Below are 19,895 nucleotides of genomic sequence, written 5' to 3' on the forward strand. Positions count from 1 at the left end.
AAGCCTGATGAAGCTAAATGCCCAGCTCCATCATTTATTAGCTATGTGACCTTGGTATGTAAGTCTCTTACATCCTCTGGGCCTCAGTTTTATCATTTATAAAATGGCTATGTAAAGAGGGATATTAATTTAAGAATTAAATTATTTAAAATATATACAATGCTTATACCAATTTTTGCCACATAGTATGTACCACCTAAGAGTTTGCTTTTATAATGATAATAACTATTATTATTAATAATAATATTCACCCATTTATACAACCATTTATATGTTTACTGAGCTCCTTACATAAGCCAGACTCTGCCCTAACTGAGGCAAATACAGAAACAAGTAAGACAAAATTTCTGTCTTCAAGGAACTCTCAGTCTTGTGGGGAGGGAGGACATGTAAAGAAGTCACAGCACAGTATGATACTTGCTGATACACAGTCCTACAAATTATTCTGTGGGAGCTCAGAGCTCAGTGTGTCTGTATTGTTGACATAGGTCAAGGGAATGTCCAAGATTAAGGGAGGAAGAGAAATTTCCAAAAAATATATGATGGGAAAGAACATCTCAGGAAGAGGGAAGAATCTGCGCAGAGTAACTGAGACAGGCTCAGGGAACCACAGACAGTTCTGTGGCTGGATTAGTGAGCAAGAGTCAGAGAACTAGAAAGAAGTTGGAAAGGCAGAAAGGAACCAGAAAGGAAAGAATTTTGAACACCAGTCTAAGGAGCATGGATCAAATTTTTTTCTTGAGTCACAAATTGGAGATCCATAAGCCATTTCCACCCTGCTAAGTATTTTTCAAAATTTGAATTTGAATGTTTTTAGTTAAGGTATGTGCTTCCAGTTTGCCAACACCTTGTCACTTCCCATTGTCTTACACTGGCCCCTCTTCATTCCCTGATGCAGTGGTGTGTGTGCTCAGCTCTCCCCTCATGATGGCCAGCTGTGTGCATCTCTTCCAACTCCAGGTCCAGTGACCTCACCTTGGGATATTGAAATCAGTCATGACAGGAGAATTTATCAAGGAAATAAAATCAGGGCATCATCATTATCATTATTGTTACTTTAGAATATGTTTACCATTTATAGCACACCACTGCCTTTATGTTTCCTTCATGACCTCTATATAGGCATTGCTGTCTTGAGTTAAATAGGGTGTTGACATTATTAGAAAGGCAATAGATTATGGAAATAATTGTGCCAAAATTTAAACTTAGTCTTGATTATTTAGGGGACTGCCAATGTGTGGTTTATTAAAGAAAACAAATAACACCTCAACCTTAATATTGAGGCTATCAACACATTTAGGTCACTACAGCTGTTATACAGACAACTATTATAGTCTCTTATGAATAAACCTGCTGCCTGATACACAAAGAGGAAATTGTTTCCATTCTATTGGGTCCCTAGGTTATCCCAAAATGCCCTGTTGTAGGGAAAGTAGGTTGGGTTTAGGAAGAGTAATCAATGTGAAGAGAAAAGAGCCTCTGCTTCCACTAGTATGTTCAATAGAAAGAACTACCAAGTTTAAGAATTGCTGTGGCTTCTGAAATGCTGTGCTATGTGAATTAGTAAAAGTGTAATCTTCTGAGCAAGGAAAATTACCAGGAAAATTGAGAGGAAACTCTATAATGATGAAAGGGTCAATCCTTTCATCCAAGAAGACAGAGAAATCTTAAATGTGTATACACCAAATAATAGAGCTGCAAAATTTTTGAAATGAAACTGATAGAACTGAAAGGAGAAATGGACAAATCCATGATTACAGTTGGAGACTTCAAGACCATTCTTTCAATAATTGATATTAAAAAATGGGCAAAAATTCAGCAAGGATTTAGAAGAACTTAACAACACTATGACCCAATCAGCATTTATAGGACTCTCCACCAAGTAACAGCAGAATACATGTTCTTTTCAAACACCCACAGAACAGATAGCAAGATCCACCATATCTTGCACTGCAAAGCAAACCTCACCAAATTTAAAAGAATTGAAATCATACAGGGTATGTTCTCTGATTACAGTGGAATCAAACAAGAAATCAATAATAGAAAGATAACAGAAAAATATCTAAATGCTTGGAAACAGAACAATATACTTCTAAATATGGGTAGATAATCCTGAGGTCAAAGAGAGAGTTTCAAAGAAATTAAAAAGTTCATTGAATGGAATACAAATAAAGATAAAACATATCCATAGCTGTATGCGATACAGCTAAAGTAGTCCTGAGAAAGAAATTTATAGCATTAAAGGAAAAGTGCTCAAATCAGTTGAAGAAACATCCTAAGTCAATAGTAGAAGCTTCAGCTTCAAGAAATTAGAAAAAGAAGAACAAATCCAAAGCTGAGAAGGAAAGAAGTAATAAAGATAAAAGTAGAAGTTAATAAAAAACAAAAACAATAGGAAAAATTAAAGAAGCAAAAAGCTGGTTCTCTGAAAATTTCAATAAAGTTGACAAACTGCTAGCAAGGATGACCCCCCCAAAAAAGTAATAAATTACGAATATTAGGAATAAAACAGGGAGTATCACACAGACCTGACAAACACCAGAGAGATAATGAGGAATTATAGCCAACAATTCTACACACATAAATTTGACAACTTAGATGAAATGAACCCTTTCCTCAGTACACACACCCAAGATGAAATAGATAATTTAAGTAGCCTTATAACAATTAGTAAATTAAATTTGTAACTAAAACCTTCCCCAGGGCTTCCCTGGTGGCGCGGTGGTTGAGAGTCCGCCTGCTGATGCAGGCGACACGGGTTTGTGCCCTGGTCTGGGAAGATCCCACATGCCGCGGAGTGGCTGGGCCCGTGAGCCATGGCTGCTGAGCCTGCACGTCCGGAGCCTGTGCTCCATAACGGGAGGGGCCACAGCAGTGAGGGGCCCGTGTACCACACACACACACAAAAAAAACCCAAAAACCAAAAAAACAAGACCTTCCCCCAAAGAAATATCTAGGCCTGGATGGTTCCACTGGAGGATTCTATTAAGCATTTAGAGAAGAATGAACACCAATTTACATAATCTTTTCCAGAAAATAGAAGAGAAAGGAATACTTCCCAGGTCATTCTATGAAGCCAGTATTAACTTGATACTAAATCCAGACAAAGACAGTACAAAAATAAAACTACAGACCAATACCCCTCATGAATATAGATTTAAAAATTCTTAACAAAACATTGGCAAATAAAATTCAACAATATAAAAAAATAATTATGTACCATGACCAAGTGGGGTTTATTCCAGTGATGCAAGGCTAGTTCAATATTAGAAAATTAATCAATGTAATCCACCATATTAACAAGCTAAAGAAGAAAAATCATATGATGAAATCAATATATGCAGAAAAAGCATTTGACAAAATTCAACATACCCATTCATGACAAAAACCCTCAGAAAATAACAGAGAGGAACCTTTTCAATTTGATAAAGAACATCTACATCAAACCTATAATTAACATCATGCTATTGGGAAAAGACAATGTTTTCTCCCTAAAATTGGGAACAAGGCAGGTGTCCACTCTCACTACCAATATTCATCATAGTCCTGGAAGTTCTAGCCAGTGTAACAAGGCAAGAAAAGTAAATAAAATGCATACAGGTCAAACAGCAAGGAATAAAAACTGTTCCTAATTGTAGATGGCATGATAGTCTATGTAGAAAATTCCAAGGAATCTACCAAAAAGTTTCCAGAACTATTAGATGAGTTTAACAAGTTTGCAGGGTACACGATAAACATACAAAAAATATTTTAGTAATAATTAAAAAAATCAGGGTTCCCTGGTGGCACAGTGGTTGGGAGTCCGCCTGCCGATGCAGGGGACACGGGTTCGTGCCCCGGTCCGGGAAGATCCCACATGCCGCGGAGTGGTTGGGCCCGTGAGCCATGGCTGCTGAGCCTGCGCGTCTGGAGCCTGTGCTCCGCAACGGGAGAGGCCACAATAGGGAGAGGCCCGCGTAACGCAAAAAAAAAAAATAAAAATCAATTATATTTCTATACACTAGCATTGAGGAGGTAAAAACAAAAATATAGTAACATTTATAATCACTCAAAAAAAGAAAAATATTTAAGTGTAAATCTAACAAAATATGTATAGGACTTACACACTGAAAGCTACAAACTGCTAAAGAAAGAAACAAAGATCTAAATCCCATGTTCATAGATTGGAAGAATCAATATAGTAAAGATGTCAATTTTCCACAAATTTGACATACAGGTTAAACATAATTCCTTTCAATCTCAGCAGGATTTTTGTAGGTATGGACAAAACTATTCTAAATTTTTTTTTCAGTTTGCCTGTTTTGTTTTTTTATTTTATTTTTAAAATATTTATTTATGGCTGTGTTGGGTCTTCGTTGCTGTATGCAGGCTTTCTCTAGTTGCAGTGCACAGGCTTCTCATTGCAGTGGCTTCTCTTGTTGTGGAGCATGGGCTTTAGGTGCGCGGGCTTTAGTAGTTGTGGCATGCAGGATCAGTAGTTGTGGTTCACGGGCTCTAGAGCGCAGGCTCAGTAGTTGTAGCACAAGGGTTTAGGTGCTCCGTGGCATGTGGGATCTTCCTGGACCAGGGCTCAAACCTGTGTCCCCTGCATTGGCAGGCGGACTCTTAACCACTGAGCCACGAGGGAAGTCACTATTCTAAAATTTTTATGGAAAGACAAAGGAATTAGAATAGTTAAAACAATTCTAAAAAAGAAGAATAAAGTGTTTCTCACTGGCAAATCCTATTTTCTACTATATAACTTCAGCCCCTGGCCAGAGCTGATTGGACAAAGGGGAGCTAATGGGTTAGCTGATGTAAGACTCAAAAAGACAACTCAGAGGAATGATTTGGGCTAACAAAATCCCTTATCTTGAGAGTCTGCACTAGGAGATTTAGGACAACAGAGGCCAGTTAGCTACGAGAGCAGATTCTGCAAACTCATGTATAGTCAGGACTAAGGAAACAATAAGGTCACAGGCAAGGTGGAATTAAAGAGGAGCAAACACTGGCAGTAAGCAGAAGGCCACATCAGTCAAGAGGAAACAGATGAGATGCATGGAGGGATACACAGACATCATGAGAGAGACAACCCCTCCAGGGTGAATTTCATTCCTTGTGACTTTCTAGGTTTCCTAAATCCCAACTGTGCTATGGTTCCTGTTCGTAGATTTCTGTGGGATTCCTCAGAGTATTTTTATAACACATCTCCTCTTCTTGGACTTGCCTGATGTGGGCTGTGTCTTCTGTACCCAAGGAGGTGTAACTAACACAGTACAATAAGCAAATATCTCTCCCACTTAAAAGAATAAAACAAGGGAGGTGGCAAGATGTGAGCACTTGTTGTATCCCATCCCTCTGTTCTTCCCTCTCTGTCGCCTCCTCAAAATTAGTCCTTGTTCTCCTGCCACTTCTTTGGCTTCTGATCAAGTGAATCCCCTAAAGTGAATTTGGGGGAGGCGGGGAGGAGAGAGCCCCTCGGGGGTGGGCCTCTTATCAGTGCCTGGTGTGCCCAGTAGCTATGCAACAGCTATTTAGTTGTTTTGTGGGAAAGAGAGAAGGATGGGGTGTGCCCAGAGTCTTCTTTTTTGGTAGCTTTTAAAATATCCTCTTACTGATGGTACTGTGGTGGGGAGAGCACAAATGCCTGCTGCACAGGGAAGATATGTGGGAGAAGAGGCTAGATGGAATGTATATGGCCTGGGCTGGGGGGGTCACAAGTGCTGGATGCTCACCATGGCTCTGTCATTGGTACTAGATGCATGTTACTTTATTAAGACTTGGTTCCTCCACCTGTGAAGTGGGGATAATAACCATGTAATGTGAAAACATTCTCAAATTGCAAAGAAATTGTGGTTATTTCGGCACGGATGTGGCTTCTGCTTAAATCTCCTTCCACTCTCCTCGTTCCTTTTGCTTTGGTCACGCTGGCTTCCTTGCTGTTTCATAAAACGTGATGGATCCCATCTTGTGGACTTTGTTTTCCAGGGGGAAAATTGACCATTGTCTTTTTCTGCACTCAGCTGGAGCAATATGAAATTTCATGGTAGGACTTCTCTTACTCAGGCAAAAAGTAGTTCTGTGGATACAAAAGTGGATGTTTCCAGGTTCATCCTTGTCCATATTTTACGGGGACACTTTGCCCTATACTGAGTGGTACATGTTAAAGACGTGTTGGAGAAGTGAATAAATATTCCTGAGGCCTTTTTAGTGTACCTCCAGAGAATCATCTGTACTTTGCAACTTGTGCTTTTCCAACACTGAGATCTTCACCAAACAGCAGGAAATGAAAAGCTGATAAGAGACTTTTCTTTAAGGACATCAAATAGATACCTAGGGTTCCTTTTCCTCAGCTCTGTGGGCAATGGGCTGGGAATCCAGACACCTGAGTCTGTGGACTTGTGTTCTCATTATCCAGTCTCATCATCATACCCATTAACTCTTCCTTAGTTGATTTCACCTCACATCTTAGAGAACTGTGTATTCCTTAAGAGTTGAATGCTTTTCTCAGTATTCCCAGTAGCTAAGTTCAGGGCCAGGTACATGGCTGGCTGCATGGGGTAGTGGGAAAAAAATGAACCACAGGACGTCAAGTCAGGGGACGGGAACAGGGAAGGTTTGTGGACATCGGGTTTTTATTAGAATACTGTGTTTACTTGGAGGGTCCCCTATTTTAAACACATTGGAGAGGCTCAGGGAGAGATTAACCAAATGATTGAAAGAATTGCATGTGGGTTATTTAGCTAAAGGTTTTATAAGACTTCACTTAACTCAGGGGGAGGCAAATTGCTTTGCTTCAATGCCATGCATTTTTCATCTGTTTGTGTTTGAATTGCAAACCCAAACTGGATTCTCTTCAGGGCCTGGAACCCAGTGGGTGCTCAGGGAATATGTGTGGAATGAATGATTCAGTGTTTTCCTCCTGAGTCCTGATTCCTGGCTATAGCCAAGAAGCTGTCTTCCTCTTTCAAGGGCTGGTTATTCTAAGAGGCTAGAGGGGCACAGGAAAGAAGATTGATTTGTAAATCAGGTATAATCACTCTATTCAATATCGGGGCGATGTCTTAGTGGTGTGTGTGTGTTTGTGTGTGTGTATGCATGCACATGTACATGCATGTGTGTGCATATTTGGGGGAATAATATTAGAAGAAAATATTTGGGGGAGAAAAATCATTTCCAAACCATAAACTGATTTGACATGGACTTAGAAGAGCAACTGAGAGTATTGTTAGGAGTAGAGCTGGGGCAACTGGCAAAGCATTTGGGATGGTTTGAGTAATGGGGTGGGGGTTCTGGAAACTAGCTCAGATGGGTCCCCCCTGTCATTGGTGGTTCGCTGTTGCCCTCTGCTGGCCAAACTGTTGTAGTACCAGGAAACTGCAAATCTGGAGCAACTAGGTTCCCTGTTTCCACCAGGAGGTCTAGGCCCCTTCCCCATCAAAGAGGGGAAATGCAACTACTGCTGAGGAACAGCAGTGGTAGGAGAATGTAGCAAATTCTCTGCCAGGAGAGACAGGCTCTCATCACTGTGGGGATGAATTTTATGATTCTAATTTTTTATTCCATGCTCTGTTCTTTTACTAAGACCTTGCTCTCTCTTTGACTCTGGGCTGGGCACAGTGAGGAGACCCAGATAGGGCTCCATCACTGTCTCTACACCATAGGGTCTTCCATCATGTGTGCAGGGAACGGAAGGACAAGTATAGAAAATTGTGACTAAGGCCACAACTGAAACCTTGATAAAGGCTGTGTGTGTATTTAAAGGAAAGAGAGATGGTATCGTCTTGGGGGCAAGGGAGGTGAGGGGAAGGTGCCATTAAACAGATAGCATTTAAGCTGGGAACCTGAAGGATAGGTGATTTTTTTTATTTAAAAAATATCTCTTTTGGGCTTCCCTGGTGGTGCAGTGGTTGAGAGTCCGCCTGCCAATGCAGGGAACACGGGTTCGTGCCCTGGTCTGTGAAGATCCCACATGCCACGGAGCGGCTGGGCCCGTGAGCGATGGCTGCTGAGCCTGCGCGTCCAGAGCCTGTGTTCCACAATGGAAGAGGCCACAACAGTGAGAGGCCCGCGTACCGCAAAAAAAAAAAAAAAAAAAAATATATATATATATATATATATATATCTTTTAATATTACTCAGCCATAAAAATGAATGAATTCACACCATTTGCAGCAACATGGGTGGACCTAGAGATTATCATACTAAGCAAGCAAAGACAAATATCATATGATGTAACTTATATGTGGAACCTAAAAAAAAATAAAAGATACAAATGAACTTATTTACAAAACGGAAATAGACTCACAGACATAGAAAACAAACTTATGGCTACCAAAGGGGATAGTGGGAAGGGGATAAATTAGGAGTTTGGGGTTTAAGTACACACACTTCCATATATAAAATGAATAGCTCACAGGGACCTGTTGTATAGCACAGGGAACTATACTCAATATCTTGTGGTAACCTATGAAGGAGGAGAATGTAAAAAAAAGAATATATATATTTATATATGCGTGTATGGCTGAATCACTTTGCTGTATACCTGAAACTAGCACAACATTGTAAATCAACTGTATTTCAATAAAAAATTTAAAAGATATATCTCTTTTATCATAAAAGTAGAAAGTTTATCATAAAAGATTAAACTTTGGCTAATAAAAGCATGAGAACAAATGAAAGTCACTTGAAATCCCATCACTCAGATATAATCAGTGTTAATATTTTGATCTATATATTTTGCTGTTGTTACAAAATTGCAAGTACACTGAAGGTACCATTTTGTATCCTGCTCTTTATCACTCTTTTGGTATGAACATTTTCCCAATGTTGCTTTTTTTTTTTTTTGAAAATGTGCTATTTTATGGGGGAGTATTTCAATGTGTACAACTGTGGATAGGATTCTTCAAGCAGCATGAGGCAAAGCATATAGTTTGCACTGCACAAGAATTGTTAATTCTTTACCAATTCATTTCAGAAATATTTTTTGGACACTTACTACTGTGGTGACACAATGCTAAGAACTGACTCTTTGTGATGTTTACAGTATAGGAGAGAAGACTGACATGAATTAGGTAATCACAGAAATAACTATAAAATTGCATCTGGGAGAAGTGCTGTGAAGGAGAGATGTGAAGTTCTATGAAAGTATATATTAGAAAGAAGAGAAGTAGTCATGGAATTCTGGGAAAACTTTCCAGAGTAAGGAGTAATTGAGCTCAGCACTATAGGAGTTAATTAAGTAAAGAAGATCAAGAAGAACATGACCGGCAGAGGGAACAGCACGTGCAAAGTCCCTTCAGCAGGAGTGGGCATTGTTGTGTCCAAGAAACTGAAAGAAGATCAAAGAGAAGGGAGTGCAGAGGCCTGAAATGTCGTTGAAGAAATAGGTAAAGCCTGACTCTACAGAGCCTCTTAGACCAGGTGAAAATTGTCATTTCTTGTAAGAGCTATAGGGAACTGTTGAAGTGTTTGAAGCCAGGCTTGGGAGGTAAAGGACAGACAGATTTGTTTTTATTTATTTATTTATTTACTTTTGGCTGTGTTGGGTCTTGGTTGCTGCGTGAGGGCTTTTTCTAGTTGTGGCGAGCGGGGGCTACCCTTCATTGTGGTGCGTGGGCTTCTCATTGCAGTGGCTTCTCTTGCTGTGGAGCACAGGCTCTAGGTGTGTGGGCTCCAGTAGTTGCAGCATGTGGGCTCAGTAGTTGTGGCTCGCGGGCTCTAGAATGCAGGCTCAGTCCTTGTGGTGCATGGGCTTAGTTGCTCTGCGGTATGTGGGATCTTCCTTGACCAAGGCTCAAACCTGTGTGCCCCACATTGTCAGGTGGATTCCTAACCACTGCACCACCAGGGAAGCCCCAGGTTTGTTTTTAAAAAGGTCTACCTCATTGCAGTATGGTATGAGGCTGGGAGGGAACTAAAGTATATATAGATAAACCAGGTCCAGGTGATTAGTTGCTCAAGCCCAGTGAGAAGGGGACTGCAAGAGTCAGGCAGGAGCTGTGGGAAGACTGGATTAAGATAGTGAAAGTCGAGTTGGAGAGAAGTGGATGGTTTTGAGAGATGTCTGGGTAGTAGAATGTTTAGGACTCGTCATGTGAGGTGAAGAAATAGGATATGCCCCGAAAGAGTCCTAAGTCTCTAGCATACCTAACTGGATGGAAGAAGGGTATTCCCCCAAGATAGGAACACTGGAAGAGTAAAAGTTTGGAGGGGACAGTCATAGATGTTTGCTTTGTTTCCCAGAGAGAACAATTTCAGGAGTGCTATAGATCATCACTTCAGCTCCTTGCAGAGATAGCTCCTACCACACTTGCACACCACACTGAAGGGTCCTCTATTTGGGGGTGAGTGGTCCCATGGAGAAAGCCAACACTATGCCTGGATTTGCTGTCTCCATACTTATTTCAGGGCCTTGAACTACTACTTGCTAGGTGTAAAGCATTGGGCAAGTCATTTTAAGGGTCTCTGGACCTTAGTTTCTTATCTTTAAAATGAGGGTAATAGCTTTTAGTCCAAAAGATTGTTGGGAGAATTAAACAAAAGCATTGATATTCAAGAGCTTTGTGAATGTCCATGGACTGCACAAACACAATATGTGATTGTTATTCCTACTCCTATATTTGTTCTGAATATTACTGCCAAACTTATATTAATATTAGGGATATAAAATTCAATGTTTTTTCCAAGGGTTCTCTGGGAAAAAGGTGTGATTGAAGTCTAAATAAATAAATATACCACCCAGAAGCTAGAGATGGTGGCCCCAAACTATGTATAAGCCTGTGTGTTTACTTGGATTCAGACTTTTCCGACATGTAAATTATGCAGAGTCTGTGTCACAGCAGAGCACTCTGTTCCTAAAAAGAACTCTCTCTTTTTTTTTTTTTTCCTGAATCCATCCTCTACCTTTTAAAATAAATCTCATTATGGAGTGCTGACATTTTCAGTAAAACCATTAAACTAAAATCTGAGGATTTTTTTTAGACTAAAAACAAGTCTGGTTTATTAGGCAGCAGCTTATAACTTGCTGCTAAGTAGATACAATCTATTTAGAGAAATTTATGTAGATATCTGATAAAACATTTCAGAATCCTCGTCTCTTTCTGACTAAGATGGAGAATGTTAAACAGATTATCAAGAATTCTCTCCTTCTCTTGGTGGAGTAGAAGTTGACTATTGCAGCATTCTTAGAGTGGATGGAAACCATAGGACCAAGATTTAAACCGGATCTCTTGACCCTACATCACTAACACTACTACCATATTCTAGCTGAGTGACTTTCAATGTGACTTTCTTCAAAGGGTGGTGGGGAGATGTAGAGCTAATACTTGTACATGCATAATGGCTGGCATATAATAAGGCATGATCTCATCTTTCTTTCCTTCCTTCTGTTTCTCCCTATTTCTTCCTCCTTCATCTCCCTTTTTCTCTCCTTTACGTCTCCTCCTGTTCCTCTTCCTATTGATTAAACTTACAATTTTGTCTCGCCTGTCTTTAGACTACATTGAGGAATGGCACATATTGGGGTTACCCAAGGTCACTTAGTCACTTAAGTCCCTGACAATGATAATAACAGCTCATTTACAAACCACCGATTGAGAATCATGTCCCTTAATCCTCTCCCCAAACTTAGGAGATGAGTACTGTCTCCGTTTCACAGGTAAGGAACGTAAGCTACAGACAGGCTCAATAGACAATCTTACAGAGTTAGTTAGCTGGAAGTTTTCATCCCCATACTCACCCAACCCAAAGGCCTCCAAAATGATTATGATTGGCACTCCTTTACCACTCAACAGATATTTATTTGGAGCAGGCTCTTCAACAGGAACAGAGTAAACAGCCGCACAGACACAGTCACAGCCCTCATGGAACACACACACACACAGACACAGACACACACACACATAGGGATGATCCTCAGATGACACTCGCTGGCATTGCCCTACCCTCTGTACTTTGGTGTCCATTCTGATTTGTCAGTGTTCATGTGGTACCAGTTACTAAACTTTTAACATATTGTTCCTTCTTACAAACTATGAGAAGTGCTGAAAATGGAAAAGGATCAGAAAGCTTTGAGAAAATGTAATAGGGGGACAGTTTATATAGGAGTTTAAGAAATCTTCTTTGAATGAGGCATTTGAACCATGACTTGAACAATGAGTTTTCTCAGCCTGCTGTGAGATGGTGCTGGGCAGAGGCCAGACCATACAGGGACCTGTAGTCCATGTTATGTAACTTAGATTTGATTCTGAAATCAAAAAGATGTCATTTAATAGAGTGAACAGGGGAGTCACATCATTCCTTTTGTATTTGAAGAATAGCACTCTGGTTACTATGTGAGAATGGATGGGAGCAGGGTGCCCAGTCCTAATCTTACATTAGATTGATTCTGTGTAGTGGGGATTCAGATATGAATCACTCACAGATCATCCTTTTCTGTCTCTTAAGGAAGACAAAACATGTACTGAAACAGTTATCATACAAGTCATGCAGTGCTATATACAAAGGCTGTAGCAGACAGACAGCAAAAGCGTTGAGAGTGAGAAGAATTTCAGACCATGCTCACTTTCTTTTAACCAGAAGCCATTGCTTCTGGTTCTCTCTGTTGCAGAGATTCTTAACCCTCAGAATTTTCCATGCATACCCTGAAAGGCTCTGAAATCTGAAGCAAATCAATTCAGTAAACACTTATCCAGTGTCTGCTTTGTCTTTGGCTTGTAAGAATCTCACTTCACTTGTTTCACTGTATTTCTACCATAAGAAAATGATAGAATGAGCTTGAAATAGTGGTAGCTTGGGTGGAGGTCACTGGACCTATAATCAAGTCTCCATTTTATCTTCAGTCAGCAATGCGACCTTTGGAGATTAGCATAAACTAATGCTTAGTGAGTCATCCAGATTGAGTTAGAACAAAGATTATTTTTGGTGTGCTTTGAGGAAGGTGAGCTCCATGAAGGTTTTCTAGAGAACTGGGAAGACACGGAGGAGCATGAATCAGTTGACTGCCAGCGTGATACAATCTTGCTATTCCCCTAAAGGATCCTGTCAAGGCTAATCATCTCTGAGCTCTGTGGCCATAAAACCTCTCCCTGTGGACTTCCCTGGTGGTGCAGTGGTTAAGGATCCACCTGCCAATGCAGGGAACACAGGTTCGAGCCCTGGTCCGGAAAGATCCCACATGCCATGGAGCAACTAAGCCCGTGCGCCACAACTACTGAGCCTGCATTCTAGAATCCACGAGACACAACTGCTGAGCCCGCATGCTGCAACTACTGAAGCCCGCGTGTCTAGAGCCTGTGCTCCGCAACAAGGGAAGCCACCACAATGAGAAGCCTGTGCACCGCAACAAAGAGTAGCCCCGCTCGCTGCAACTAGAGAAAGCCCGCGCACAGCAACCAAGACCAAACACAGCCAAAAAAACCAAAAACCAAAAAACAAAACCTTTCCCTGTGATCCTCCACCTCCCTCCTCCCTTAGTCATGGGACCAGAATGAGAGAGAAGGGATGTCATTCTTCAGATTCTCTTTCTTCTGAGGTGATCAAACCTCATTATTTTCTGTGTCAGCAGATATATTTCAGACAATTCCATTATTTTCAACTTGGAAAGATTATGCAAACGACTTTTCTTCTCTGTGGTGTTTTTTTCACGGGATAGACTGCTGGAACAATGAGAAGGAGAGGATTTTGCTGGTCACAGACAGGATTCTCTTGATCTGCAAATACGACTTAATCATGCTCAGCTGTGTGCAGTTGCAATGGATTCCCCTGAGTGCTGTCTATCGCATCTGCCTGGGCAAGTTTTCCTTCCCTACAATGTCACTGGACAAGTGAGTATGATGTCTTAGACTCAGCAAAGTGGTGCAGTGGGTGTGGGGCAGGCAGGGGAAACAATCACCAAGTTCAGTTCAGTGCTGTATGCTGGGAGAATCCAGGGGAGAACAGTGACGCTGTGGCTGAATTCATCAAACAATCCTTGAGTTTCCACTCTACGTCAGACACCAGGGATACAATTTTAAGTACATTTGTACTTTCATATGAGTACCTGACAAGTCAGTGGTTGAATGTAAAGTGGAAAGAGCTGTGGGGACATGGAGGAAACGGTTTTAACCTAATTCCTGTGGCAGAGATCAGAGCTTTCCAGGAGAAATGCTTGAGCCAATATTTGACATGGGGTAGGAGTCAGCCAAAGAAGAACAAAAGCTTAAGAATATTCCAAGCAGAAGGAAGAGAGAGCAACCAAAGGAATGAAGGTGGGAAAAAGTTCTGTAGAGTAAGCACCATATAGTACCACTCCCATCTGTGATGTAAGCCTGAATACCCCCCTGTCTCCTAAGAGTGCTGTCACCTGCAAAATACCCAGCACTTTTAATTAAGGCAGTCTGGTTCTAGACACCTTGGTGCCTTTATTCGTGACATTTTAACCCGTGGCTTCTAGCCCCAAGCAGTTAACCATTTCTACCCTTCCTTGCTGTACAATGTTCCTGCAACTTTTTCTACAAAGGTAATGCCTTCCACACAGGGTCAACCAGGTCTGAAACATTCCAGGGAGAGGTGCAGCCAAATACACCAGTGTGGCTTTATAACAGCAACCACTGGAGGACCTTGTTCTTGGGGTCCTGCTGCCATCCTCACCCCCAGCAGCTGTCAATTGCCTTTGGGAATTGAAATTATTCTACAAAGCTTAATGAACAGAACCCAAGATGGCTAATAAGACTTCTTGAAAGAAGTCTCTTTGGGATCTTTCCTGGAAGCTTAGTGGAGGAGGGGACATCACCTCTCTCGGAGAGGTTGACAGTTACCAAGAGACCTGGTGAGGTCTATAGAGGAGGGTTGCTGAACTGAGCAAATTCTTGTTATGGTCTCAGGAGGAACTGACTTTCTTCAACATTTTAAATCTAAGCTGGAGGACAGCTTCCTTCCTCTGAACCTCTGAATGTGAACTCTTCCCGTGGAACTGTGAGCTCTTTCAAGGCAGGTACCTTTTGTTGTTGTCATTCTTTAAGCACCTGGCTGAAAAATCTTTCTAAAATACTGAAAAAAGTATAGACCGATCAAGTGATTGGGTTTCCTTACATAAAGCATATCATATCAGAGACCTATTTCTTATTTGCTCTTTTCATGGATGCTAGAAATGATTGATTTTGTTCACTGACTTTTTGAACTGGTGGATTTTTCAATAATATAGGCACGTGGTAAACATCTATTTAAACATCGCAGAAATTTATTTATTGTCAGGATATCTCTCCTAACCCAGACTTTCAGTTTTCCAGAATTATTTTCATAGGTGCTAGTTAGCAGTTTCATGTGTTTTATTCTTTTATTTTGAGAAATAATCTGCAAATATATAAGAATAAAAATGTCTTTGTATGTATATGTGTGGGTTTACACATATTTGTAATATTGATATACACATACATTTATCACAAATTATTTTATCCAGCGGGTACACATACCATAAAATGTCCTGCCTCAAGCTATTTTACCCAAAACTATACCTTGGAGACTTTATTATGTAGTCATGGAAAGATTAACTTCAGTCTTTTTAATAGTGCAGAATATTCCATTTCAAGTCTAATCTATCTATCCAGCTCCTCATTCATGGATATTTATTTTTATCTTTTCTACTACAAACAAAGCTGCTATAAATATCCTTGTCTACAGGACTTTGCGCATATGTGCAAATGTATCTGTAATGTAAATTTCTGCAAGTGGAATTATTAGGTCAAAAGTCATGTGAATTTCAACTGACAGCTACTGCCAAATTGCCTTCTAAACAGGTGATGCCAGTTCATGCTCGCTCAATGTGTGAGTATCCTTTTTCACACACTCTCACTAATATCGTGTATTATGAAACTCTTTTTCTTTGCCAGGGAAATAAAGAAAAATGTCTTATTTTTGTTCTAATTTCCATCACTAGAATTTGAAGGAAGTTGAGGGTGTTTTTCTTAGGTTAGAAAGTAATTTTATTTATTTTTCTGTGAACTGCCTATTTTTGATCATAGCCCATATTTTTTCTATTGAGATATTGATTTTTCTCTTACTGATTTGTAAGAGCTCCTTATATATCAAAGAACTTGGTCCTGTTTCTGCCGTATATATTGCAAATATTTTTTTCCCATTTGTCATATCTCTTTTAACTTTATAATGCTATGTTTTACTGTCTTTGAGTTTTAGGTTGTCAAATGTATCAATCTTTCAAGACTTCTGAGTTCATTTCTTTTTGAGAAAGGTTTTCTCCACTCTGAAATTATAAAATATATTTCCACATTTTCTTCTAAAGTTTTTACAATTTATTTTAAAAAATAGTTAAATTTATGTTTCATCTGGAATTTACCTTAAGTAAGAAAAAAGATAAGCAATCAGCTTTATTTTTTTAACCAGATGGCAGGCTAGATTTCTCAACATTGTTTATTCAATACTCCCCTTTATCAATATATATTTTACCATGTGTATTTGTGTTTATTTCTGGATTATCCATTCATCTGTTTACTAGAGTACAAAATGGTTTTAATTATTATAACATTTTATTACATTTTAATATCTGGTAGAGTTACTCCCCTCTTATTAGTTTTTTACAAGAATTTATTTATTTATGCATATTTACTTTTCCATCAGCTTGCCTAATTTAAAAAAATCCTATTATTAATAGGATTTTCGAATGTTAAATCAACCTTTCAGTCTTAAAATAAACACATTTAGTCATGGTGTATTATCTTTTCTATACATTGTTGAATTCAGCTTCCTAATGTTTTATTAAAGAGTTTTGTGTCTATGTTCATGAGGATATTAGTGTATTATTTTCATTCTTTTGTAATGTCTTTTCCAGGTATTTGTGTTATGCTGGCCTCATAAAACAAGTTGGATAGTGTTCCCTTCTCTTTTATTTTCTAAAAGATTTTGTGTATAACTGGTGTTATCTCTTCCTTGAATGATTGATAGAACTTACAAAGGAAATTTTCTGGGCCTGAGATTACTTTGTGGGACAGTTTTAGATAATAAAGTTAATTTGTTTTATAAATATTGAGTTACTCGTATTTTTTCTTCTGTGTTAATTTTGGTAAATTATATTTTTCAAGGAATTTATTGTTTAAGTTGTTTTATTTGAAAGCATATAGTTGTGAATATTCCATTATTATCCATTTAATGTCTTCTTTCTTAATTTTCGTGATCTGCATTCTCTCTTTATTTTTTCTGTTGATGAACCTATTGATTTTTTTGTTCGTTTGTTTTAACAAGAACATGCATTTCACTTTGCTAATTTTCACGATTGTCTGATTCTATGTAGTTGATTTCTACTATATTCTTTATTTTTTTCTTTCTTCTACTTACTTCTTGGTTTACTTCTCTTTTTCTTTTTTTAACTTCTTAATGTGGAACCTGAGGGCATTTATTTTAGGCCTTTCTTTGTTTCTAACGTGAGCATTTAAATCTATAAATTTCCTCTACACACTGCTTTCACTACATCTCACAGATTTTGGTATGTTGTGTTTATACTATCATTCAGTTAGAAAGATTTTCTAATTTTCCTTGTGATTTCTTCTTCAACCCATGGATACTTTAGAAAGTGTACTGGAAATTTTCCAAATATTTTGAGTTTTCCTAGATATTTTAACATTACTGAGTTTTAACTTAGAGAATATACTGTCTTTGACTTTAATCCTTGTAAATGTATTGAGACTTTTTTATTGACTCAACTATATAGTACATCTTTCTGAATGTACCATGTGCATTTGAAAAGAATTTTGTGTTTAGTTTTCTATAGATATCAATTAGTTCATTGAGTTTGATAATGTTGTTTAGATTATTTATGGGTTTACTGACTTTTGTCTAGTCTTTTTTTTATTGGTTACTGAGAGGGAAATGTTAAAATCTGCTATTATTGTGGGATTTTCTCTTGTCTCTTTAATTTTATTATTTTTTGCTTCATGTATTTTGAGAGTCTATGTTAGATGCACACACATTCATGACTGGTATGTCATTTTGATGAATTGAGCCTTTTTTCATTATGAAATGTTACTTTTTATCTCTGGCAATACTCTGTCTAGAAATCTATTTTGTATCTCATATTATTATAGCCACTCTATCATTTTTATACTTATTTTTGCATAGTATATATTTTTTCATCCATTTACTATCTCTCTTTGTATTCAAAGTGCATTTCTTGTAAAGATCACATAATTGAGTCATACTTTTAATCTGTTCTGATCATCTCTGCCTTTTAATTAGTGTTTAGTTCCTTTTTTAATTATGATAAAGTCAGTGTAGTCACAGGAGGAAACAAGAATGAGGCTTTGAAGGAAGAAGTTTATTATACTCACAAGTCCCAGAAAGGGAGTCACCATATGCCATGTAGGGCCATAAGGGAAGACACAGTGTCCATCAAGAGGCAGAGGGGCAGGAGCTGGGGGACAACTTCGGCCATGATCTTTATTAGAGTTTCCACAGGAAGGGCAAGGCAGGGCAGGGTAAACAGTTTATGATTGGCCAGTATGAATAATTTTGATAAACTTTAAACTGCAGGTGGTTCCTGGTTGCCTGGTACCTGGTTTTTGGCTAAGGCAAAAGAATATTGCCTTATGGGAAGTATGGGCCAGATAGAGGAGGTATGCCTCTGGATTGTTTAATTTGCATATCAAAGTCCATGTGTTGGGCATTTTGCTATCTCTAAGAGTTGGCTACCCCTAAGAGAGGCAGTCTCTTCCCTGCCAGAAAGATGTCAGAACATTATAATACACAGAAAATTAAAATATATGTATACAATATACATATAGCTCCATTTACATCCCCTCCTCACTGCCTTTTACATTGCAGTTGTCATGCATATTACTTTCATGTGCATTTTAAACCCTACAGATAACATTATAAATTTTTCTTTAAGAAATCGTATGTATTTCAAAGAAATTAGAAAATAAAGTTATCTTTTATATGCACATGTTTTCATTTCTGATGCTCTTCATTTGTTACAGAAGATTCAAGTTTCTCTTTGAGGTCATATTCCTTACACATGAAAAATAACTTTTTAGCATTCCTTGTAGTGTAATCTACTATGATAAAATTTATTATTTTTTATTTTGGGGGAGGTCTTTATTTAGCCTTTATTCTTAAAGAATATTTCCTCTAGTTAGAGAATTCTGACTTGACATTTTTTTCTTTCAACATTCGCAAGATGTTGTTCCACTGTTTTCTGGCCTCCATAATTTCTGAAGAGAAGTCCACAGTCATTTGACTTGCTATTCCTCTGTTTATTCTCTAGCTGCTTTCAAATGTTACCTTTATCTTAGTTTTCAGAAGTTTGACTATAATGTGCCTACTCCCTTGAGTTCTGCTATTAATTTCAAGTTTTAATATTACACTGTTTAGAAAATGTCTTCTCTACTATTTCTACTCCTTAGGATTTACTGAATATTTTTACATTTCAATTGTTAATTTATATCAACATTTCATAAATGCTTGAATGTGCAGTCTCTGCTTTCTTTGTATGGAATTCGATAAATGGTACTTAGATCCATTATCATTATGTTCTTTGTGTCTTGTTTGTCTTTGCCTATTATTCATTAATTCAGTTTTTTTTGGCTACTTCATCTCATAGACTGAGAGAGGAGAATTAAATTTTCCTTAACTATTATGCTTTTTTTTTTACTTTGTGACTTAACATTATGAATGTTCATATTGTCTTGTTTGATGTAGGAACATTTATAGATGTTGAATCCTTATTTTAGATTATAATCTTTTTCATTATAAAGTTTATCTCCTTTAATGTCTTCCTTGCTTTTGGTCTTGTCTGCTGAATATTGCGAACCTTATGTCCTTTTTATTTGAATTTTCTTCATATATTTCTGCCTGTTTTTTACTGTAAACTTTTGGGGTTTCTTTATATTTTGATGTGTTCTTGTATGCAGCATATGATTGAATTTTAC

At 38.4% G+C, this 19,895-nt stretch overlaps 1 protein-coding gene across 1 annotated transcript in view; it reads left to right on the top strand.

The window, feature by feature from the left end:
• TPRG1 (tumor protein p63 regulated 1) overlaps nt 1-19,895 on the top strand; it is a gene marked incomplete at its 3' end in the record, with an annotated part of 116,739 nt that overhangs the window by 24,307 nt on the left and 72,537 nt on the right. The window contains exon 3 of the mRNA XM_081235267.1: nt 13,629-13,805. Within this exon, the coding sequence (XP_081091393.1) occupies nt 13,629-13,805 (177 nt within the window). The remainder of the gene's footprint in view (nt 1-13,628; nt 13,806-19,895) is intronic.

This window comes from Mesoplodon bidens (genome assembly GCF_964165515.1).
Source record: "Mesoplodon bidens genome assembly, chromosome: 5".
NCBI lineage: Eukaryota > Metazoa > Chordata > Mammalia > Artiodactyla > Ziphiidae > Mesoplodon > Mesoplodon bidens.